This window comes from Anastrepha obliqua, chromosome 4, assembly GCF_027943255.1.
Source record: "Anastrepha obliqua isolate idAnaObli1 chromosome 4, idAnaObli1_1.0, whole genome shotgun sequence".
In the NCBI taxonomy this organism is placed as follows: domain Eukaryota; kingdom Metazoa; phylum Arthropoda; class Insecta; order Diptera; family Tephritidae; genus Anastrepha; species Anastrepha obliqua.
In genome coordinates this window covers 60,981,553-61,007,564 of record NC_072895.1, presented here as the reverse complement: position 1 = coordinate 61,007,564, position 26,012 = coordinate 60,981,553, and the positions used below count along the sequence as shown (strand labels likewise).

The 26,012-nt window shown below is 35.8% G+C and overlaps 1 protein-coding gene across 1 annotated transcript in view; it reads left to right on the top strand.

The window, feature by feature from the left end:
• The first annotated feature begins 17,127 nt into the window (after nt 1-17,127).
• Nucleotides 17,128-26,012, top strand: part of LOC129244179 (uncharacterized) — a 113,373-nt gene continuing 104,488 nt past the window's right edge. The window contains exons 1-2 of the mRNA XM_054881793.1: nt 17,128-18,019; nt 21,373-21,715. Coding sequence (XP_054737768.1) covers nt 17,128-18,019; nt 21,373-21,715 — 1,235 coding nt within the window. The remainder of the gene's footprint in view (nt 18,020-21,372; nt 21,716-26,012) is intronic.

Here is a 26,012-nt window from a genome sequence, read left to right as displayed (position 1 = left end):
AACACGATCGTTTTGAGTGTTTATGAACTGCTCAATTAGGACATTTTTTTCATCAGAAAAAACAATGTTAGGAAATTCGCCACGTTCGTGCAAGCGCAACAACTCCTTTGCTCTTTCGCACCGAACTTTTTTTTTGCTGGGGTGAAAGATCGTGTGCTTTTTGGAGCATGTAAGCCTTGACCTTGAGCTCATTTTTCAATATGCGTCGAACACTGTTTTCCGATATTTTCAGTGCTTTGGTAATTTTTCTTCCACTTTGACGTGGATTTCGTTCAAGTGGAGCCTTCACTTTCCGAAACATTTCTGGCGTTGTTGCGGTTTTTTTTGGTCCACCTCCATAGCGTTCTGCAATGCTACCAGTATCATTGTAACGTTTCATAGTGCGATACATAAATATTTTATTCACTTTGAGGTGACTGAGCTCACGAACAATGGCTGGTTGTGACAGCCAGGCCTAAAATATATATCAATTCTTATGACTGGCATCCACTGTTTCAAAAACTATTTATACATAAACTTTTGATTCATAACGGAACAGTGATAACAAAAGCTATACCTAGGTATTACCAGTCGGCTAGTTGTGTGCATTACAAGGTACATTTTCCGAGAAACTGTTCAATGGAGCTATACCACCGAGATGTTTTGTGTAAATTATTGTTAAGTTCGGATTAATTTTTGAGCTCCAGTAGACCCAGGCCACATAGGCTAAGCCAATTTCTCTTAATAGAATCATATGAACTTCTCATTTTCGAAGAACTTTACAAATCTATAGATACCATTTAAGTGACAATGACGAAGAAGACTCGGATCGTAATGATCGAACTGATTTTGAAAGTGATTAATTAAATATAAAGAAGTAAATTTGTAAAAGCAATGGTTTTCGACTAAATGATTTTACATTTTTGAAGATAAAATGTAGTTTTTATTTAATTAAAGTCATTTTATAATTTCTAAAGTAAATACCCCTCTATGCACCGTAGCCGAGTGATTTATGGTTGATTATTATTCGGTTGAGCTCTAGTCCGAAATTCACTTTGGGCAGGAAACACCAAATGATAAAATATTTTTCTAATAGCGGACGCTTCTCGGCGGACAAAGCTCCGAGTGCATTTCTAGTATGCAAAAATTTCTCATAATATTGAGAGATAAAAATTAACCTCAAAAAGAATATTACAAAATAATGTAAAAGTTATAAAATACCTTAAATTCATAATTTTATGTATTGAAAAAATTATGCCAAGCACAAGGTGGCGCGAAATTAATCTCCTTATCTGAAAATATTCAATTTACAAATGACGAAATACGTTAATCATATTTGACTCTTGTGAAGTAAACGTCTGCAGTATACGAGGAGACAAGAAATGGAGCGCGCAAAGGTCAAATTAAAGATTTCCGTCATTCAAAATCATTTTTTTTATTTAATAAAAACGTTATTAAAACAAAGATTTAGATGATTAAATTTGCCCCACCTTGCATCATACTTTTGATAAAAAAATTGTTTCACCTCATTTTACAAAAATATTGTGTCTGCCGTATCTCTGCCGGGCTGCTGCTTTTCCATGCTAATCTCTGAAATGAGTGAAAACATTTTAATGCAAATTTTACTGACAGGTGAACAGATCTGTGCTAAGCCATAATAAGCACAGGCTTAGCACGCTAACTTCCGTTCTTTGGGCAGACATGTTCAGAGAATAGGCGCGCAGAAACATGCCGTTTTTCAGAAGCCGCTTAGATGAGGAAGAGGTAAAGACGATTCTGCACCTTCTGTGCCACTGGCCTGCTCTATCCAATACACTTGGGCATTAATTTACAGCGCATATATTCCACATCTTATTCACATTTGGCTACGAACTCAATTTTTTCGCGTTGGATAAAGCATAATTTGATAATTGCTCAAAACAAAAAAAATTAAGAGAATTAGGTCGATTGCTTCAAAAATTACCTGTCGATTGATAACATTATGGATTTAGAAGAAATTTTAAATTTTCGAACACAAATATGGAACTAGTTGAACTTATGTTGTTGGTGTACCCTTAATTCCTCTCCGCAACACAAAACATAATCTTGATAATGTAATCGACCAGACACCAGGCGGAGATTCAGTGGTAAGTCGAAGTCGGAGTATGTTTTGCTACCAAAACTTCCTTTGATTCTCACAAACTTGACATTTGTGTTCAAGCCTTTACAGTTTCCTTTCTCGCGTTGAATACAGATAACGTAACTCGCACCTTGAGTGGCAAAGTGTTTCCAAATTGGCGAAAACCCACCTGCGACTGTTCGCTAGTTACGGGGTTTCCTCCAGAGTCAGTACGCTTACATATGTATATGTATATCTATGTGCGCATGTATATAAATATTGTAATATACAAATGAATCGTGCTCATTTGAGCTTGAAGAGGTCTACTATTAGTAGTAGACTGCCGACGAATTGTTCAAGTGGCTCGGGCTTAAATACTCTTATTTATTTATAGGCTCTATATGCTCTTATTCACACTTCTGAATATATTTATATGTGTATTTACATATGCACGCTAACGAAGTGTGAGCTGTTCGAGTGGATAAAATGCACTTATTTAAGCATCCACTTAGTTAAACAAAGCCCTTTAAATGAACATATGCCAGAAAGGATTAATTAAGCACAGACACATAACCATTAATTAATACATACTCGTACACCTATATATGTATGCATGCATGTAGATTCATTTGAATCCGACGAAATGGTTTGTTAGTTTATTTAATTTTTATTCTCGACTGCCAGGTAAACGGAAAAACTTTAATTCATATTCACAATTAGTTATGCAAATTCATGTTTCTATTCTTTTTTCTTACGTTGCTTCATTCAATGGCCTGCTCTGATTGACCTTAAATCTTCTTAAAGCAGCTGATACTGTAGACTGAATATGTCTATACGAGGTGTAGCTACCCAATAACTAGACATTTGTAAATGTTATTAATTGAGGGAATTTACTTGCGATTCATTCAGCTCAGTCACTTGAAATGGAAAATCTGAACCCACGAAAATAAAATTAGTTGTTTTAGTTTCGTCAAGTGGTACGAGAATGAATTTGCTGCGCTAGTGCGTAGTTTGCCCCCTTTCACATAAGCAAACCACACTAATATTTCTGAAATAAATGGCATTTTTATGTAATAAATTACATTAGTATTCCCAATTAAATTATTTTTGGCAATAATAATTCCAAGAAATTCATTTTATTTTTTTAATTTATTTATAAAATATTTATAACTTTATTTATTTATTATTTTGGAAAAGGGGACCGAAACCTCAACATTTTAAAGATGCATTTAAAAACAATAATAACGACAAAAATCTCATTGATACAGCAGACGAGGTTCAGAGCCATATTAAAAAAAATACCACTTACAGAGATAAAACAAATAATAAAAACTCTAAAGAACAATAAATCAATTGGATACGATCAAATTTCAGGAGCAATTATGGAGCATATGCCTGACAAGGCAATAATCCGTCAAGGCAAACATCCAAGAAATGCTATAAGCCTTAAATGTTTCCTTAGGATCTGAAAAGTAGCTGAAATTAACAAACAAAAACGCTACACTAACTACATCGTATCGACCAATCAGCTTGCTACCGACAATCTCAAAAATGTTCGAAAAACTACTATTTGACCGGCCTCGGTAGTCTAGCGTAAGTGCACTAGCCTGACATCCCAGAAGTTGTGTGTTCGAATCCCACGTAAAGCACGGTTCTCACACTTTTCAAAATTTATTTACTAACAGGGATAGTAAATACAAAAAAAAAAAAAAAACATTTAATTCCTCAAACCCCAAAGCTTATCCTCTTCATCCTTACTCCCGTACAATAGTCAGCGCATTATTTGCATTGTGGCTGCTAAAACAAGCAAAAACAAGCAGTTACACATAGCACCCGTGGTGCCAGCAAGAGGAAGCCGGAAATTACGGTAATCGCGCAGACACACCAATTTAACGGAGTCCTCAGCCATCTGTGTGATCCTTCGGGTAGAAAAATGTGACGCATAGATGGCGCTCCAAGCAGTAAGAAGGCGTTATTCCTAAGCAACGACAGGTGGGCATTTACCTATTTTTACCCCTTAGGACTGGTAGCGGTAGGCTAATCACCTACCCTGTCAGAAATCAAAACAGATTAACGAAACCAACTCAATACAAGTCTTGTCGAGGCCCTATGCGCCCGAGCGGAATGAACAAGGAAAAAAAAAACTATTTGATCGCGTAAACCCAATTACAATGAGCATGAAGCTGATACCCCAACACCACTTTGGATTTAGATGAAATCATTCAACAATCCAGCAGGTTCATAGAGTGGTTCAAAAAATTTATGATGAATGATGTCAATATACCTCGACGTAGCTAAAACTTTTGACAAAGTATGGCACTGGGTTGCTCCATAAATTAAAACCATGGCTACTTAATGACTTTTACCTGATGTTTAAGAGTTACATCCAAGACAGGAAATTCTATGCTAAATACTATGACGCACGTTGAGACATTCAACCTATGAACGCGAACATTTGCGGATGACACAGTCCTAAAGGTACAAAACTAGCAAAAAAATCCACAAAACGAGTTAAATGTGACATTAAACTGGTTCAAAAAGTGGAACACCGAAATTAACACAAGTAAAATAATACAAGTAAACTACACAAACCGAAGCATAACCCCCGAACCAGTTACGGTTGGCAATTCCGACGTGCATATTGACACCAAAGCAAAATATCTTGGCATTACCACTGACTCAAAATTAAGGGGGTTGGTCCAGAAGTGCCAAAAATGCGGTAAAAGAAAAACTGTTTTTAGAAGGGATAACAATAGAAATAAATATAAAAAAATGTACATACTGTTTATTAATACATAAGCTATATAAAAAAATGTACTTTAATTTTTCTTTAATAAAATTAGTATATAAAAATTCACATGACCCAAAGTACAATGACGGCTCGACGGTCGGCATCATTTCTCCTTGAAGTGTTGATGGATCTGTAAAAATTAAAAAAGTTCTTGTAAAATAAAGTTGTAGTTAATGTCTGTCCAGCCAGATTTTTGTATTTCTATACCCTCGCAATATCGAAAAAAGTTCTAACGCATGTAACCCCTTAAACTGGCAGGAGTACAGCACATAAAGGAAAAACGAGAGGAAGTTAAAAATCGTTTTAAGAAATTGTACTGCCTGCTAAGACCTCAGTCAAACTATCATTACAAAATAAAGTACTTATGTACCGAACGAACTGGATATATGGAATCGAGGTTTGGGGCACTGCTGCAAAAAGTAATCTAAGCAAACTACAACGAGTTCTGTCTAAAAAAAATAGGACCATGACTAACGCATCTTGGTACATACCCAACGCATATATTCATCGCAACCTTGACATCGATACTATTAACGAGGCAATACAAAGCGTAGCAGAAGAAAAATAAGCAGACTATTAATGCATACAAATCCTGTGATGAGAAGGCTCCTAAATAAAGAGAAATCTACCCAAAGTCGGCTTAACCGTCAAACACCAACAGACCTTGAAAACCTATGAATTATGAATTGTCAACTAATCGTACATGTCCTTGTTAGTTAGTCAATCGATTTAAATTCCATGTATATTTCATCTAGCTAATCTTGAGACCATTGGCCTTTCAATATCAGTCTCATTCTGTCTCATTATAAATACATTTACTTATTGTCTAACGATAGGTGTATTATTTTAAGGAAGCAAATAAAAAGAAGAAAAATTTTGGTTTGATTGATTACTTTTTGATTAATTTTCCATTGAGACTGCCCCTATTTCATTCTTTATTCGCAAATTTTAAGATTAGTTTTCAAGTAGCCCAAATAGCAAATATGAGTACATTTGTTTAAATTTTTAACCCTTCGTATTTTAGATGTGAATTTTATCAAGACTTATGTTTGCGTAAATAATTGTCGAAAAACTTTGTTTTATACTTTATTGCAAATATAAAAGACCATATGGAACTACAGGTACAGCACTTCGTTATTGTTTATATACATTTTAAATGACACATTAAAATTGAGAAGTAAATATCGAAAGAGTTGAGGTTATAAAAAGTTAATGTTCAATCGTGGTATTAAGCCAAAACCATTACAGTTGCGTGACGGTATTTGCGTACCGAAATCCAGGTGCGTGTACGAGCATGCTTATGCGATGCGTTACAAATGTGGCTGGGTACAGCCCAGTAGTGTAAGCGGAGAATGTTAATGACATTCTCTGATGATGTAAGTGCACATTAGCATGTATGAGCATAGCATAAAATGTAAAAAATGTTAAATAAATGAGATATGCCAAAGTGCAGGTATGTGAAAGTTGCTTGCGCCAGCTACATTTTTCAGGTGCCTCAAATAAAGAGAAACATAAAAAATAACATTAACATTGCAGATTAACTGCAAGTCTTCACATTAAAGCGGGAATGTGTTTGCCATGTTAGCGAAGTTCACGTAAACTTTTGGCGCATGTTAGCAACAAGCAGTTTAATTGTGCTGAGTCAATAAGAATTTTTTAAAAACAGTATTACAAGAAAATAAGTGTTTGAAAAATCTTGAAGGTAAAAATATGCTGCAAAGTGTTACGATACCACTTAAAACGTGAAGAAAATGTATTGTGTTTTTTTGTGTATTTACCTAATACTTTATGTTACACATTCGGAATTCAGAGAGAACGTAGGTTCGAATCTAGGTGAAACACCAAAATGAAGAAACAGTTTTTTCTAATAGCGGTCGCCCCTCGGCAGGCAATGGCAAACCCCCGAGTGTATCTCTGCCTTGAAACAGCTCCTCATAAAAATATCTGCGGTTCGGAGTCGACTTGAAACTGAAGGTCCCTCCATTTGTGGAACAAAATCAAGACGCACGCCACAAATAAGAGAAGGAGCTCGGCCAAACATCCAAAAAGAGTGTACGCGCCAATTATATATATACATATATATATATATATGTATATTTATGTTACATCCTTCAGAGTTTTAGTTAAATACAAATTTCAAATATAAATTTTACACTGAATGTATTTGAGAGTTTGTGAAAACATATTCGATTGCTTGCAATTTTTTTAATAGTTTCTTTAACAGAGTATAGCGGCAGGAACCTGCGCAAGACTGAGTCTTGTTGAGACCCTGTGCTCCCGAGGGGAGTAAACAATGAAAAGAAATTACAAAGTGATATTTCTGCATCTATGCATTCATGTTCATATATCTATGTGTACTGAAATTATTTATGAATTTACGCACTTCAGAGTTTCCGTATTTACTCTCAAATTAAGCCAAAATTTTAATAAAAATTTCACGCAGAAAGTGAGAAAGTGAAAATACTCAAGCATCACTTCACTGAGAGTTTTTTCTTAGAAATGTAAGTTCCTATGTCTGTATTTAAGCATTTCAAATGAATATTCTGAAAGTTGGCATTAGAAAAATTTACAAAATATACTATAGGGTATTTTAACCCTCCGTTGGGTACCCCGTCTGGCCAGACTTTTTCGACTTTGGACGTGAATTTAACATTTTTATATATAGGTATACCGACGTGAGCTTCCAGGTAGCTTCCTAGAATTTAATTTTCTATCGATTTATCGATATAACCTTTTAAAAAGGATCCCCGGAGAGGAAGAAATAAGACCAGACCCGGTTGCGCCACCGAAGGTTTTAAAAAGTGGTCCAACGGAGGTTTAATAGGTGTGCCCAAATTTTGACGGTGTATAAAGGCAATGCTGCTTCATTCAAATTCAGCGGAATACATACATATTTAGTATTTAAATTTACCGAACACAATTCAAGAATGCGCTGCCATGTTGAAAGTATCTAAATCACCATCCAAGTTCTGTGTCCTGCATCCATTTTATGATCTTCGTTGCCGTTCGAGGCGCATTTACGATTGAATTACTTCGAAAACAAGGAAAATTTATGGATTTTGAACGACGGAAATCCACGAGATGTTCATCATATACTTCCGCACTTTCTCTTTGGTAGGAAATTTTGGTCTAGCGATAATATCATAGCTGCACTCACTTTCATTCACAACATATAACGGTCAATGAGAATAAACTTTCTGTGCCTCTGGATGCATGCTGTTAAACTAACAAATATGTGGTGAGAAACATTGAATTTATTTAACGAGACACTCGGGGTGTTCATCATCTCGAATGAGGGTATATGAAACAACCTATAAAAATTGCTGACATAAAAGTTAAACTGATTACCATTTATGTGAAGATGTTTCCCAGAAGTGGTTCACCACAATGCAGCACTTTTCACAGCGCAGTCATGTCAGCCATTTGCTCAAAAGTGTACCCCACAATGCCTACGGTTGCATATAAAGCATTAATTCGATTTTTTAATTCGCGTTAGTACACAGAATGTTATATTATATAATATACATATATATAATTTCCCCTTACACCCTTTTGTGTGTGTTTGGCCGCGCCGTTCCTCATAATTGTGGTGTGCGCTTCGATGTTGTCCTACAAATTGAGAGACCTACAGTTTCAAGTCGATTCTGAACGCCAGATGATTTTTCTATGAGAAGCGTTTTGATGGCAGAAATACACTCGAAGGTTTGCCGTCACCTGCTGAGCTGTCACCCATATTAGAAACAAAGTTTGTTCTACCATTGTGTTTCATGCACTTCCGAATGGTAGTCACGTGCCAACCTATTCGGCTACGACGGCCGCCATAGGTGTTTATTAAGACGCTTGTTATATTTATATTTGAAAAATATAGAAACTTGTGCTTGTATATGTATAAATATTGTAATTTGGGTATCGTATGAAAAGGTGATTACATAAAAACACATCTGAATTTAAATTTCTTACCAAAGAGTTTTGAATTTTGTTTTCATATAACACACAAGTTTTGTCTTAATAGGTCAGCTCTAACTACATGCAATATAAAATAAATGCAATCCAGTTAAAAAGATTTCATTTTAAAAAGAAATTAGCACCGTTCTTTTATAAAATTTTGAAAAAAAATTCATTATTATACGATTATTATTGCATTAAGAAAATGATGAGCTCCGCACTGCAATGAAATGAAAAAAAAAATAATCTTAATTCATGCGGTCTCAAATTAGTTTTCTGATTTATTGTGGAAAATAGGAAAACAAATGAGTTATCAAATAATCAAATCAGTATTTTTTCTTTTCTTTTATGCCTTTCAAATCTAATATTCCAATATTCCCAAATGATTCAACACATTTTGTGTTTTAAATTTGTTAATTTTTGAGAAAAGCACGTGCAGATACTATATTTATTTGTTTGCCTCTAAGGAACTTAGTTTTCAGATCTAAGTAAATGATGTTTTGTTATTCCTAATCAATTGCAAAAAAAGTCGTCATATCAATATTTCAATGACATTCACTAAGGTTCTTAAAAGTTTACAGATACACCTATACAAACATATATATCTGATGCAAAATTCAAATAATTTCACACGCTTGCTAATACTTTGTTGATACGCAGCCGGCCTCTTACTTTTAAAGTCCATTTTGCAGATTTCCCCTAATTTGAGCTAAATATCAGTCACGTACGAAAAGCTCATTGCTATTTAAGTCTACCGCAATTTCCTTCTTTCTTTTTATTAAATTTCTAGTTTAGCTCAGCAAATTCAGTTGAATTTATTTGCTTGCAAATGTAAGTGTGCTGCTATTTCGTAAGTCCTCCACCCCATCATTACTTTTATTTCACCAGGTAAAGGCATACCAGCAGGTATTTACACTCTCATAATCATATCAGCCTCTGTATCAACATTATACCAATTACTGAACTAGTCCATTATAGACAAAAAAATTTATTATGGAATTTATGACGAAAATCTCCAGTTTGGGATAAGTTGCAAAAGTAATTGAAAATAGACGAAAGAATATAAATTTTTTTTTTCAAAAACTGCACAGGCATGTAAAACTATGTATTTTATTACTACTCAGGTTTTAATTTTTTCATCAATTGTATTTTAAAAGAACTTTAAAGTTTCAAACGCGTAAACTTGAATAGAGGTAATCCATGGCGTATACTTAACTTCATAGAGGGAAAGTACATTTTTCCCCCCAAAATAATTCATTGGGAAATTTCAAGATGTTTAGGTTACATTTTGCAAAGGACATTTTTGCACCATATAAGTATAAAAAAAAGTGAACAAGGATTGTTTTAAAGGGTGCATATATCTTCTTTCGTCTGATTGGGAAAACTTTCACTGTCTCACAAAAAACTTCCTATTTAAATTAATTGTTCTATTATATGAAGTCGATATAATTTTATTTATAAAAATTGCAGAGTTTATGAAATTTAAACTCAAGTTTTGTTAATCATTTACATTTTATCTTTTATTTCAATACTTTGTTACCTCATAGTTTACCTTCGGATTGATTGGACGGCCAATGCAGTATTGCAGAAATGATAAGCTTGAATTTTAGGATTCACTAGATAAGCGCACGATTGGCTCCATGAACACTTTTATTTGTCTAACGCATTCTTAACGTTCGAAGTATTCATATTTAATAGAAGAAAACCTGTTTGCATAGACTTCAAATTATCCGTTTTGCAACTGATGCAATTCCGCTCCATACTGGGTACATATTCGCATATTCTACTACAACTACTACTCGTACATCTGTATGCGTGTACTTTTGGGATACTTGTAGAGCCACCAGTTTAATGTCGAATGCGCCTACATTTTGCCAAGGCTGTTAAAATTAAATAAATATTTAATGATGCCAGTGTGTGCGCGTAAACAACAACACGCGAAAATTATCTCGTGTGAGCAAGCAGTAATAGCTCTGGGGTGTTGTAGGTAGTCAAGCCGAAGACAAGCTGTCAAGCGTTACCCTGCAGGCTAACGACAACGACAAGAAAATGAAGAGAAAAAGCATAAAAATGTAAATAAAAGTGTGGTCCTAGGAAATTCATCTACGTAGGGATCTCTTGCCTTGAATTACATATAAGTATGAAAATAACAATCAGTTTCAAATTACGAAGGTAGAATGCCTAAAAGTGCGCTTTCACTTTATTGCTTATAGTACGAAATTGCAACCCCTATTCAGCTAGTTTTTATTTTTATTTCGTTTTTTTAAATCTTTCTTTTTGTTTTTTTGCTTTTTAGTAGATGTTAGACGTCTAATACACTTTACTGGATTTTTCTAAATCGAAACCTGTTAAATAATGCAACTTTTTCTCTTGTCGATTACATTATAAATTTACGAATAAGAAAAATTTGCAACACTCCCGCTGATTGGTACACTTAAAAAAGGGAGCATTAATTTGCTCCAGAAGCAATAAATTTGAATATTAGGCTAATACACAGAAAAGCGGTATCCAGTGCTGTTCAACGTTTAGTTTAGTCTATAAACAAAAATCAAGGATCTAATTAAATTCAGTGTTGAAAAAATATATAAACTTTTTATATGAAAGCCATGGATAGCATTCTTCACCGCTCCAATAGATGAAATTGCTAATTAGGAAAATTTTCCTTATTACTTAAACTTGACTCGGCTTTGGTTTTTACGAGTGTGACGCGTTTTTTATGATCAAATGGTTGTAAAAAGAACGTAAAACTGTCAAATCCGGATTATATGCAGAGAGAAGAGGTGTTTACCCCATTCACATACCCCCTTAAACAAACCCACTCCCTTAAGACTCCTCTCCTTTGAGCCCAACCCAGACGAAATAGGCGACGACAATCACTGACTAAACCGTACTGGTCCATTTCGTTACACGATTTTAGTACTTTCCAGTTTTGTTTCAGAGAAAAGCGACTCAAGTATGGCACCATAAATGTAATTTCTGACACATGACGGTTGATATTTTAATTGCTAAAATAAAAAAAATCAAGAAGAAAAAGAATAACTCAAATTTCAAACGCTACCTGAATCACCCTGTGTGTGAATGCTGAAAAGTTACAAGAATCTGTTAATTAACAGTTCAATAGTAAGAGTTCTTTTAATATTCATACATACATTGTTACTTTTCTTTTCCAAATGTGTTTTATTTCGTAGTGAAAATACAATATTTATAGCGGTTTCTTAAGCTCATTAAAGAAGCTAAGCTTTATTTGTATTGGAGACAACGAAATAGCAATTCACTAAATTATGTGATAAATTTATTAGTGCCATAAAACGCGTATAAGTTACACAAACAAAATATACCATACAAACCTTATTGACTTTATTATTAATATATGGACTATTGTCATTAGTGTTTAATGTTTCAAATGTAATAATTTTCTAATGCGCCCAAGTGGATGTTTGACGGAGTGTGTGTTTCTGTGCAGTAGAGCTGTGATCGTCTTCCAAATATTTAATTGTTTTTTATGAAAGTTTATTTAAGTGTTTAATACGTTTTTGTAGAAACTAAGTTGCACGTTGTTATTGGCATGTTATGGACACAAACCAAAAAAGTTGCCGGAAAATGAAATTTACACTGGCTTACAGAGAAATGCGTAGAAATTAATGTCAGTGTCCAATTCATTTGTAGAATTACGATCAGGTTAAGAAAATCGAGTTATTTTTTTTAAGGACAAATTTTCGAGATATGCGCAATTCACCGTTACTCGGCCAAAAGAAAAAGTGGTTGCAGTTAATCACGTACATATCTACATCATCTTATGCAATTCATGAACAACCCTGATAGAAATAAAGGAAAAGAGAAGACAACAAAATTCACTAGAAACAGTGTTTCCACCAATTTTCGATAGGTCTTACAGTTTCTGAGAAATTTATGAGTCATTTCGGGGTTTTTATGAAAAAATTTCCAGCTTTAATAGGGCAAAAATTTAAAGATAACTATCTGCAATTAAACATACTATGGCGGAATAAAACTCCACACATATTTTTATTAAAACTTCTGCCTGTTTTCAACTTCTTCTTGTTTTTGATTGGCGCTGTAACTGCTTACGCTTTTCTGACCATTTCCTTCTCGTTCTAACCGGAGCCAGTTCGAAACATCAAGCAAAGCCAAGCCCTTATTCGCCTGATCTTTCCGACGTAGAGGAGACCTTCCTTCCTCTGCTACTACCAGCAGGTACCGCATCGAATACTTGCAGAGCCGGATCATTTGTATCCATTCCAGCCAACGAAGACGCTGGATCTTAATTTCCCGCGATTCGTTTTTGTCGTTGTATAGCTTATTCAGCTCATTGTTCCATCGCCTACGATACGACGTCGCCAACGTGCAAGGGTCTTCTGTAGAATCTTTTTCTTAAACACTCCAAGCGACGCCTCATTGCACATTGTCATCGCCAATCCTCTGTGCCAGATCGAACATGAAGAGAGCCTTATAGACAACTGCAGCATGCAAAATAGACAAAGTGAAGGTCAAAATAAAAATTTGCATCACTCAAAAACCCTTGATTTTATTTAGTAAAAAAGTTATTCAAGAACAAAATTGGATGATTACTTTTGCGCCTCCTTGTATATAAATATGCTATAAAATTGGCTTTTATAAGGGGTTACCGGGAAACTGATTCTAGTTACTTCAGGTTCATATTGTTTAGATAATTTCTATATGCTACATAGGGCCACCTAAATAAAAAAAGAACGAAAATATCACAGAGAAGATTTAGCGTCAAGGCAGAAATCAGAGAATTCAGTTCACGAGCCAAGTCATGCAATCAGCAGAAGGAAAAGTCGAAAAATTCTAGCCAAGTTTTGTTGCAGATCTTTTCCACGATCACGGTATAGCATACTTTCCCCGAATGAATCCCATAAGCGTAATTAAGAAAAAAAGCACTATTGAAAAATGATTGGGCTATGCACTCAGGCAAGGTCTTCTGGAAACGATCTCTCATTCTGTTAGACTACCTGCTGCGTTTACACATTTACATTATTCCTATAATACAGGGTGGCTGATGAATTTTGCTACATTAAGAAACTCAAATAACTTTTTTTTAGTGTATGGAATTCATTTATTTTTTTTTTTCAAGTTGAAGGTCATTAAATTTTATTAAATGTAGCTTAACTAGTTTTAAAAATAATTGAATTTAAATGCCCCCCATGCTCGTTGACACAAGTGCGGCATCTTAGTAAAAAGTTGTTCATTGCTGCTTTGAGAGTTGCGACAGGAATAGCCGCAATTGTTGCCCCAATGGATTGTTTTAGTTCATCCAAATTTGTTGGCTTTGTTTTATAAACTTCTTGTTTACATAAACCCCACAAGAAAAAGTCAGGTGTAGTAAGGTCAGGCGACCTGGGGGGCCAACGAAATTCGGAGTTTCTTGAAATCAGTTTATTGGGAAATTTTCGTCGCAACTCTGTCATAACAGTCTGGGCTATGTGAGACGTTGCCCCATCTTGTTGAAACCACACAGAGTTGAAAGGAATTCTCTTTCGGCGTAGTTCTGGATAGAAAAATTCTTTCAGCATTTTCAAATAACGGTCTCCAGTAACCGTAACGGTGTGACCATTTTCTTCAAAAAAATAAGGCCCGACAATACAGCGTGAAGAAACCGCACACCACACTGTCACGCGAAGAGGATGCAATTCCGTATCGTGGAGTATCTGTGGGTTAGAAGTACTCCATATTCGACAATTTTGTTTGTTCACATTGCCGTTTAAATCGAAATGGGCCTCATCAGACATGAAAAGGCAGTTTAACATGTTTTGGTCTTCTTCCACCATTTGCAGGATCTTCTGGCAAAATTCCAAGCGAATCGGCAAGTCTGCTGCATTCAGTTTGTTAACCATTTGAATTTTGTAGGGAAATAAGTCTAAATCTTTGTGCATTATTGTTTGCAAAGACTGTCGGCTGACACCAAGTTGAGCAGATAAGCTTCTTGTTGAAACCCTTGGATTGCTTTGTATAGCTGCAGCTACAGCAGCGATCGTTTCCTCCGTCCGAACTGGTGGGTTTCGATGATAAGGCCTTCTTGCGACTGTTCCTTGCTCAGCAAAATTATTCACCAGTCTCATTATGGTCCATCTGCTCGGGGGATCGCCGCCAAACATCCGCCTGTACTCTCTCTGTACCAAAACTGCGGACTCCAGTGCGTGATAGCGGCGGACTATCCAAATTCTTGTTTGCGTGTCCCAGTTATCCATTTTAATAAATTTTAAAGATCAATCTGCAAATGAAAACAAAAATGGAACAGATAACTTAAAAAGAAAAAAAGTTATTCAATTTTTTTTTGGTAGCGGCTTTCATCAGCCACCCTGTATTATAATATACTTTTTCGGATAGCTAAAAAGATATACTAGTTATTGAATGAATATGCGGAATATATGTATATAACTTCCTATGGTTCCGCGAGGGCACAAAGGACCACGTGGTTTCGTTGATAGGTTTGAGTTTAAGATTTGCAGGTTATCAGCCTACTTCTCTGATTCCGGTGGCCCAGACACGTGGTATCAGCGCTGTTTGTAACATTATTTCTTCTGTCATGGATGGTTAGGTTATACCACCTATACTCGGTCGTCAGAGCCTCATTAGTTTTGAGACAGGGAGTATCGCGTGAAGGTGAGGTTGACATTTGGCAGGGGTAGACTACATATTCACATCACCATTAGCTTACATTTGATAAGCCCACAAACTATGCGGAATAGCTTCCATGCATTTTTTTTTAATGATGTGAAGTGGCAAACACTTAGAGAAAAATCGTGAAGTAAAAACTTTATCACGCAGACATTTTAACAGTCAAGGCTTTTTTCAATTATTATTGATGACTTATATTAACTGGTGCATCTTTTAATATCTAAATCTTCAAAACAGTAAAGTTTTGGACATTAAGTGGTAAAACAAAATTAATGAGAAATGACCCATGTAATAAGGTGATTATGCCTACGGTGTAACTAAACTACCCGCAAGAGTCAATGCCCTTGCACTAGCATCTAAGTTTTGTTAATTAAATAAATAAACAAAATAAACAGTAAACGTTGCGTAGAACGAATTATTTTAATATACAAATACATCAAATAGAAAAGATTACAGTTAAACTAAGTATAAATTATGTTAGCAAAGTTAAGTTATTATTAAAAAAGTATCATAAATAAATGTATTAGTATTCGTAGCATATCCGCCAGCGCATGCAGCTCGCTGTAGGTATACATTGACAATCCGCGACTTGGTTATGTTCACCAGATCATACACAATTATTTTTATTTTATTATTTTTTACGTAGTTTCTAGTTATTTATTTACGTAGTTTCTTCGCTAGTAGCTTGATTTTTTTTCTTAAAAGAACAGGTTTCAATATAAAGGAACAAAATTTAAAAACATTTTTTCAATTGTAACTCGATTTTCGGAATCACCGAGCAATTCTACAAAAGATTTGAATAGTAGCATGGGCTGCGCAAAAAAAATTAAATTTGTAAACCAGTGTTATTAGCAAATAATCAGATACAGCTGCGTAAGCTAAAAAATAAGATAAATATAAAAAATAAAAATAAAACAACTTCAACCAAGATATAAAAAACTGTAATATGTAGAATAATAAAAAAAAATGTTGTTTCATGTTAGTTGTGCCGTTCAAAAGTGTGAATCCACTAACACTCCCACAGTCATTTATTAAGATCACCACCAACCCCACTATCACTAGCATTACCAATACCACCACCACCACTAGTAAACTGCCGCCCAAATCCACCGCTATATCCACAATGCCCAAAATGCTGTGTTGTCCACTATTGCTGTTGTTTTTTTTTTATTTGTTATAGTTCATTTCAGGTAGTCCTAAGCAGCTAGTCAATGGTCCAATTTGCAAAATAGTCAGCAAACACAGACAGCAAGATATTTATACCACGCTTAGTAGAGCCAATCGCCCGCCTGCCACCACTACCTTGCTTGTACCTAGCCTAACACATTTTCGTTGTTACTATTCGTTTGTGTTTTTGTTTTTTCATTATGTGAATGCTTTTCACATGTTTCTCTTCGCTTAGCCATAGCGATTTGTGTGAATTATTGAATAACCACATTTCCAACGGTCTATTTCTTTCTCTCTCTCTCTCTTTCCCACACACATATATATAAACATGCTGTCTTAATCCTCTTACTGTTCGCCAAATACGCCAATACATCGTATTACCTGTATCCGCCTTCCGTTTGTACCCATATGCGTCTGCACAAATGCCCGTTCGCCCGCACCATAAACCATTTATCGACTCCTCAAACTACATATACGTACATATTTTATAATGCAACAACAACAATCCCATATAACAACTAAATATATAGACTTACCACCAACTTCACCAATTTCCGGTTATTTTCATAGTCACGATGATGGGCAGCGGATCTTAGATGCGGACGAGCCGGAAGCAAGTGGTCAAGTGGTAACGACCAAGCGGCATCGGTTCAAGCAGTTCAAACCGAAAAACGCTAGTAAAATAGCTAAAATAACAACAACAGTTACAGCAAATAAAGTGACAGAAAGCAAATGCTCCACACACACAACCAAAGCGAAGGCAGTTCAAAGTAAAACTAAAAAAGTGATATTCAAAGCCAAAATCGCATCGTTCAGGCGCTTGAAAATGAGCAGCGATATTGGTGGCGTTATTCGTGCAGGCAAAAGTAATGGTGGTAATGGCAATGTTGGCACTGGCAGCGGTCCATCTTCAAACTTAAATCCACGCAATTACTTCTCGCTGAGCCGACAGCCACAGTCTTCGCAAAAGCCGCGTGCCAGTTATCCCGAGATAATGCATCCGCGTCTCTCCTTGAACGGTACTTTGCGCCATTTAGTGCCGTCCCCACGTCCGCTATATCGTGATCACAGTTCGCGCTCGATACAACCGCTCACGGCCAATGAACAACAAATGGCTGAGTTAGATGGCAGTTTCTATGGCAACACTTTGGGTTGCTTCAGCACGAGCGGTGGCGGTGGAGGTGGTGGTGGCAGCAGTAGAGGTGGTGGTGGTGGTGGCGGTAGCAGTCGTGTGGGCTTTAGCGGTGGCGGTGGTGGCGGCGAAAGCAATACGGGTTTTCACACGACAGAGTTGTCGATTACGCCAACGCTGACGGGCGATGAACAATTTATCGATTTGGGTAGCTTGCGTCGCTTTTCAATCGATCGGCAGAGTTTTCTTGGTAAGCCTTGAAATCAAATTAAATGTGTAGTGTTTAGTGGCATGCTAGGAAATGTAGAAAAGGCTCATTCATATATTATAATATTCACTAACATATGTGACTTTGTTGCATTATCCAGTCAGAAGCTTTTCTGGAAAGATGCAAGCTTTCACAAGCTTTATTTGGAAAAGCTTTCACGAAACAAAGCTTTGAAAGTTTAATTTTCACGCCGTTTTACTTGACTATATTACGCTCATGCTTTAATGTCTTCATTTTCACAGACCAACAATTTTACAAAAATGTTACCTAACACGAACAAGAGGATACCTCCAGGATCAACTGTGTCGAAGGCATTACTAGTCCAGAGGGTATGAGTGATTTTTTTAAACTGTAACGTTTTGGGTGAAAATGCGAATAGTTTATTGAAAATATTATGCATAAAACTATTTAAATATGATGAGATGGGTGTGGCTAAGGCTTCTGTATAAGAATTTAATGAAGAGCTTTTGCAGCTCATTTAATCCTCTATATCCTACCTAAATGGGCGTTTAAATTTTACTCGAATCAAGCGTATTAGAAGTTCACTAGTCAGTTAGAGTATTAAATTGTTATGCAGAAATTTTAGACAGACAATTTTACTGAGGATCACTAAACCGAAAAATAATACAGGGTATGATGATTGCGCAAAATCGATATGCCCAAGTTAATGTGTGCGCATTCGGTATTGATACATTGTAAACACATTCTACTATGTGCACTTGGGAGCATAAAAATACAAACTAAAACAGAGAGGACTAAATTCGTACAAAATCCTTACTTTGATTGGGAGAATTACATTAAATTAGTTTTTGTTTCATCCCTTACATTACAGTAAGTCAAAAAAAAAAAGGTTTCGATGAAAATTGAACCTCCCTTGTAACTATTTACAGTTTTAAGTGTTTTAATGCATATTTCGGCCGCCGTAGCCGAATGGGTTGGTGCGTGAAGTTTTTTCTAATGACGGTCGCCCCTCAGCAGCCAACGGCAAAATAATAATTTTATTTTGTATAAAATTGTGTATTTCTGCAATGAAAAAGCTTCTCATAAAACCATTTGCCAATTGGAGTCACCTTAAAAGTGTAGGCCCCTCCATTTGGGGAACTGTATCAAGACGCACGCCATAAATGGGAAGAGGAGGAGCTCGGCCAAACACCTAGGAGAAAAGTACGTTCCAATTATTTTCTTATTTTAATATATCCTGCCAAAATGTTTAAAAATTATGTTGTAAAAAGCTGTTTTCGTGCACTTATCTTAAGCCATACCAAATTACTTCCTGTAAACGTGTCCATTTGAAATTTATGCGGATCATTTTTCCCTCTTAACAGACTTTTTTAATGAACTTTCATTACACCTTTTTTAAGAAGGGTCATAAATACTCATTTTGGTAGGAAATAAAGGATAAAACTGTACTACAAAAAATTTCCTCTTTAAATTCTCTTATAGAAGTCTGGTGACAGAAATAATATTTTATGACATTTTATGCATAATATTCGTGATAAACTATTCGTGCTTTCACTAAAAATTTTAAAACTTCAGGAATTCGCAAAAAAAGTATTCAGACCATCTGGATCAGCATTGTCTTCGGCAAAGTTGAACACGTAAATATCCTTCATCTTACTAACTAGTTCGTGTTGAGTAACCAGTGTTGGATGGTCTTGTTATTTCCCGTTATTTTTGTTTACTGAAATCCATTAAAATTTGAATTTCTCTTCAGTCTCTCATCAGGCTCTCATCAGTAGCACTTTCTTCCACATTTTATACTCTTATCTGTTTTCTACTTCCAAATATCCTACACCCAAACCCACTCCAATCTACTTCTTAAATACCACTCTGCTCTAATCTTGTCTATTAAAATACACTTTTCTTCACTCCCTTCCAATCCACTTCGCTGTCATGTACTTCTTACATCTCACTTCTCTTTCCTTCACTCTATTTCAATGTCACACTCTACTCCAATCCATGTCACTGCTACCTACCTTGTGCTTCCTCCATCTTACTACTCCTCACTCCACTTTTCACCTTTCCCCACTCTACTTCAACCTATATTTTCCTATATCACGCTCTATTATTGCCTTCTCCACTCCAATGCAATCCCCTAAAATCCATTCCTGTTCATTCCAATTTCCTTCCCATATGTCTCCTTCCACTACTATCTATTTTTTGTTTGTCAGTCCTCTGCTTTTTTATCTACTGGATGCAATCTGCTCCATTCCGACCGTCTTCATTTCACTCGTGCCTTTATCCCAAACCTCACTGCCTTTCGTTTCTATCTGCTTGGCACATCCCACGCCACTCTATTCAACTACAATTCACTCCAAACCACCTTATTTTTATCAATTATATAAATAATAAATATATGCAATATATCGGGAGGCAGAACCACGCTGGCGAATAGAAAAAAAAATTTATTTGCGAAGCGAAGTTCAGAGCACTGGCGGCATCATCGGTCTTTATTTCTTTTGAAATGGGGAAGGAGCTGCTGTTACGGTGAATGGCGAGCCCTACCGAGCCATACCAACTGAATTTTTGTTTCCAAAATTATTCAGCTAAACATCGACAACATTTATTTTTAAAAAGACGGAAAAACTCGTGCGCTTAGCAATCAATTTATTGCAATATTCAAGCCACGATTGACGCCTTACGACCAGCTTTATTGGACTCGTAGCCGCGACGAACATATCCCGGATATCATATTAAAAAAATGCTATGAAATTATTTGCCAAATGATAATATAAAAAAATTAATTCCAATATAATTTCTATTTTGTATTACCATTTTAAGTTCTCAAGCTCTTGAAAAACACCCGAAATAATATATTCCTATTTTTATCTTACCCTCACCCCACTCTACTCTACTTTACTCTACTTTACTCCACTCTATTCTACTCTACTCTACTCCTATGAGCTTTCACACTCTCACTCCACTCGTTTTTTATCTTTTTTGGTACATTCCACACTCCACACTCCACACTCCATCGCACATAATTCGACTCCACTCCCACACCACTCAACTTCAAAAGTATTATTAATATTGGTTTTCTGAATTCAGTTAATTTTATTTCCATACTTTTCCTTTTAATTGAATTCCAGTCTATCCAGTCTATCGTTCAAAATCTTTCAATTCCGCCTCTCTCACTCATTTAGTTCAATTCTAATCTTTTCAGCAAAGGCTGCGGCTCCTTCAATATTTTCTTATAAAACCCAGCCAGTTCATATTTTAAATGAGTTTATACACATTTTTATCAAATTTTCTCTTAAATTTCTATTAAATTTTGTATAAAATTATTAAACTCACAAACCTTTTTATAAATATATTCTTTTTTCTGCTTCTCATAGATCTCGGATCGAAATTTAGCATGCCACAGCCGAAATTCGGTCAGAGCGTCTCACAGCAAGGTTTCTTCACATCACACGACAGCCTCGCCACACCATGTGCATCACGTGCCTCCAATCCACATGTGGCCACTGTAAGCACTGCCTCCGAAATGGATTTACTGCACAGCAGCAACAAACAGCGACGCAAATCGCGCGGCCGCCTGAAAGCGATGTCCGGCGAGCAGCCTTTGCTCGATTCGTGGCAACGATCGGCGACGGCGCGCGGTTCCCAAGACAACACATTGGCCGGTGGATTCGCGGGGAGTAATCAATTTAGCGGGAATTTCTGCAACGGCACTGATAGGTGAGATTTGATAGATTACTTAGCATTAAATCATTCACAAAAGGTGGCCATACTAGTGCTGATTATATTTAACTATGAACTTTGAACAGCTTGCAAAGCGAAATATTTCAGTTCGCTATATTAGTTAATAATAAATTAATATTTTGCGACTGCCCAGTGCCCTGGAACAATTTACAGATTAGCTCATTCACATTCACTTGATAAATTTTATAGGGTATATAAGAATATCGCCGTATCAGAGCAGAGGCGTTAGAAAAAAGTACTTAAAATGAAATGAGGACGTATGAAATCATCTACATATGTATGTATCAATAAAAACTAATGAGTTTGAAGCGAATCATTAGAAAAAAAACGATCAGCATAGAGGAGAATTGGCACAGTGGAAAGTTGAATCTTCAATTAGATTTTTAATGTCTGGATGCACGAAAATACCTCCGCACAATTGTTATTGTCTGTCGAACTACAGTTGCTTTCTGTTTCCTTTTAACGTTGAAGTCGGCTCTTAAGAACAGGTTAATTGTCGGATGTATCTGTGGTTCTATTATTAACGACACATTGTCATACATAATTTCTTGTTTCGATTTTTCATAAAACCTCTTTAATTGCCCTACACCAAAACACCAATCGACAGCATGATTCAGACTCAGTTCATATCATTGACGTACTAAATGAAATTTGGTGTTTTTCGCCTTAAACAAGTGCGCTCAAATATTTAATATTAATTAATCGATAATTATTACTGCTATGTAGTCTAATTGGCTCACTCTCAACAATGAGAACTTTTTGACACATGGAATTAGCTAAAAGCAGATTGAATGCCGTGATTTCCGATGGAGTATAATTTCTTAATCCCACCTTTGCTTGTGCGTAGGTACAGGATATGCCAGTGGCTAAATCGTCGTATTTGTAATAACCGCTTCGACCTATTGATGAAATTCATCAGGTGTGTAAACCTGCTATATTCGCTGGTGTGAAGAAGATTCTGAGATGATTTCATCCCATCTTCCAGACATCTTTTGCAGAAAAGTCTTGAAACAATCCCAAGTCTCATCGCATGGATACGTAACGGACAATTCCCGCTAAGGTTGCTCTAAGAAAACCCATAGAAATTACCTTGAATGTCTCCGATCTACTCGTGGCTAGAAGAATCTCGGGACTTTACACGTTTGCGCACTAACTCAACGCTCGCTACGTTGACATGAAGCCCATCTTTCCAGGAATACACCACAGATTCTCTCATTTTGCGGTGAAACAGCGTTCACGTTCCCCTATCTAGCCAGCTCATCAGCCAAGCAGTTTTCATTGCCACTGTGCCTGGAAATCCTGTGACTCATTTCGAAAGCACAAACAACGAGCCCAAGGCCCTAATTGCCGTTTGGTTGTCGGAGTAGTTATTTACCTTCGCTCGGAAAACATTACAATGGTCCAGAAGCCTGAGTAAAAAATATATATTAAGTCAATGTAAAGTTAATCATTTTTTGATTTGAAGGATATTTCAATATATCGAAAACTTGAAACCATCAAAGTGAGAGCTGCGTTTGTCGAAACTGCGAAACAGAATAAAAGAAGTCAAAAAAAGAAAAAGTGCTTAGCAGTTGTTGTCAATATATTACAATATTTTTTAAAAACTTTGAAAGTTCAAAGATATGATTTACTCAACAAATTATTAAAAAAAATGCAGTGCAATTAAGAATAAAAAATATAAATAAATAAAAGAAAAAAGGTAGCAATTAATGCCAGAATTTTTTTTAAAGCACTTTAATATTTTATGACTAACTCAATTTTTTTAGTAATTAAAACAGTAAAATGTTTGGTGTAAAAAGACGCGTAGGTATTCAAGATGGCCTTTTCCATCTTCATCCTTGAATATCCGTGACACTTTATGACAGTTAACACAAAAATAAATAAAAAAGTAAATAAATAAATAAATAAATAAAATAAGACAAACCCCGGACGGCCACGCACAAATACACTAAATGCAATATTGCTAAAATAGCCAACTCAAAATTTCTTTATCAAACTGACTTTATAGATGAGCTACTGCAAATCAGCCAAATAAACTATTTGAATCAAATGATATTCAGTAATTAATTGGAATATTGGTTTTGCTACTAATACAATGAAATTCATTTTCTATACAACTTTTATGGGGAAACAACCCGGTGAGCTACATTTTATGTTCAAATGGTTATTTCTGACAAAAAATGCTTTTGACTAAGTTTAATACCCAATTCTACATATCTTCATTCATAAGATTATAAAATTCCGCCTTAATTGACATTTCTCACATATAGGAAATGCAGAGCTTCTCAATTATTTTATAAAATTTTTTCAATTTTCAAAACCACAAATCCACTAAAACTATTTGCTAGTTAAGCTTCTTATTTGTGGTGAAAAATATTCGCGCATAAAAGGATTTTTATTGATTTCCTTTTTGTGTAATGCATTTATATCTCTTGGTATTGCTGAACATACAGCCACATATTTGTGAAAGTAACACCGACGCTTCTTTGCGCACCAACCAAATGTGTTAAAATATTATGGTGTCATGAATGAAAGGTAAATTTACCCAGAAGGAAATTTCAAGCAGTAAGGAAATAGTGGAATATTCCAGTCATATTCACTCTTCTAGTGATTTGATTTATTCTTCATGATGCAGGGCGCTGCAGACGCAGCCCTGTGTACCTCCATAGATCCCTCAAAGGGTCATGACACGGGATAGTAATATACCTCAACAGTTTGACCAGTGTTGCCTTTTTTTGATAGTGTTATGCACTCTGTATGTCAAAGTTATTTTTTATATAGCAGAATGAGCTCAAAAACTAATCAAAAATGTTTATCCGTGGTCTTTGCGATCACGATCTGATCATTGCCATGGCCTGCGTTAGACGTCGAGTGTCAGACGTCATAAATCTTAAACAATGTGATATTGAACAGTCTAAAGTATGCGCTCTAGTAAATACGCATGAAACATCTTTCTGGAATACTTAGTTAGCTTAGCTTAGTTAGATTAGGTTCGACAGTCTTCGCTGGGGGTCACATTAGGTTTCTTGCCATTTATGATATCACAGAGGATTTAGAATTACCGCCATCTCTAAAAACCACTTTATTCTCAGAATAAATAATTTCAGCTTATTGATGTTCACGGACGTGAGATTCTTTCGTTTAATAAAGCAGCGTTTAACTCATTCACCTAGATTATACCGGAAGTAGAGTTGTATAGTCTCCTTCTTCTCCACATCGCTGCTTACAAGATAAATGGCTTCTTACAGCTGCCACACTCCTTATTGAATGAGAACACGCTGAAAAAATGAAGAATATTCAATGGCTGATCCATTATCAATACCTCGGACCCAAATATACGCCTTCTTAACCCAAAAAATATCGAATAAAGTCAGACGAAATGCTCTTCTCTTTTTTATCCTCCTCCCGATAGGAGACACATATTGGATTGCAGATGATGCCTTTGGTAGCCGTACGTTGGCACAATGAATACTACGCGACGATCGACCTAACCACCGGTTTTATTTTCTGCCTTTTCAGCTTAATAAAAAATCTTGCTACTTCCTGTTCCACCTCTTCAAGAAGCACTTAGTATTGTAGCTTATGGCTCGGTTTACTTAACAGTATTTACGAAATCTGGAATAACAATTGACTCTGATTCCATTTGATGAGCCGCAGATACAGACTTCGCCATTTCGTTAGCCCAGGGTAGCAATGTCTTGATACCTGTTTATGTTCTAGCTGGTTTATCTTCACATACATAGTCTTTGAGTGCATATTTCTCGTGTCTTTTGCAGCAGCCTGACTGTCAAGACAATCTGTTGGATTACCCATTCCTTTGCCACTTCCGATTTTAAAATCTTGACATAATACGGCTGCGTGTAAGAAAATCATAAGGTATCCGCTAGATAATATCGTATATTAGTTCCTTTTTCGGCCCAGGAGCCAACTATAAAGAAATATTTTTCTCAGACCGATAATGATTTTAGATCTCTTTATTGTTCTCCAGACGACATACTTATAGTGTTTTCCACAATATAGGCTACTTCTAGAGCCGAGTAGAGTAAGTAATGGCAGACGCGCGTCGTGTAGTGTGACCCTTCATCGAGCATGCGTCATACCACCAAACAAAAAAAAATATATATATTTAAAATTAAGAAAAAATAAACGCGAATTTCGAGCCACTTTAAATTTACTTTTTTTTATACCAAAATTAAATGAGTTACAAAACTGCTTACCTAGAATTTTTCTAAAAATTCTAATCGAAAGGTTTGAAATTATAATGGAAATTTAT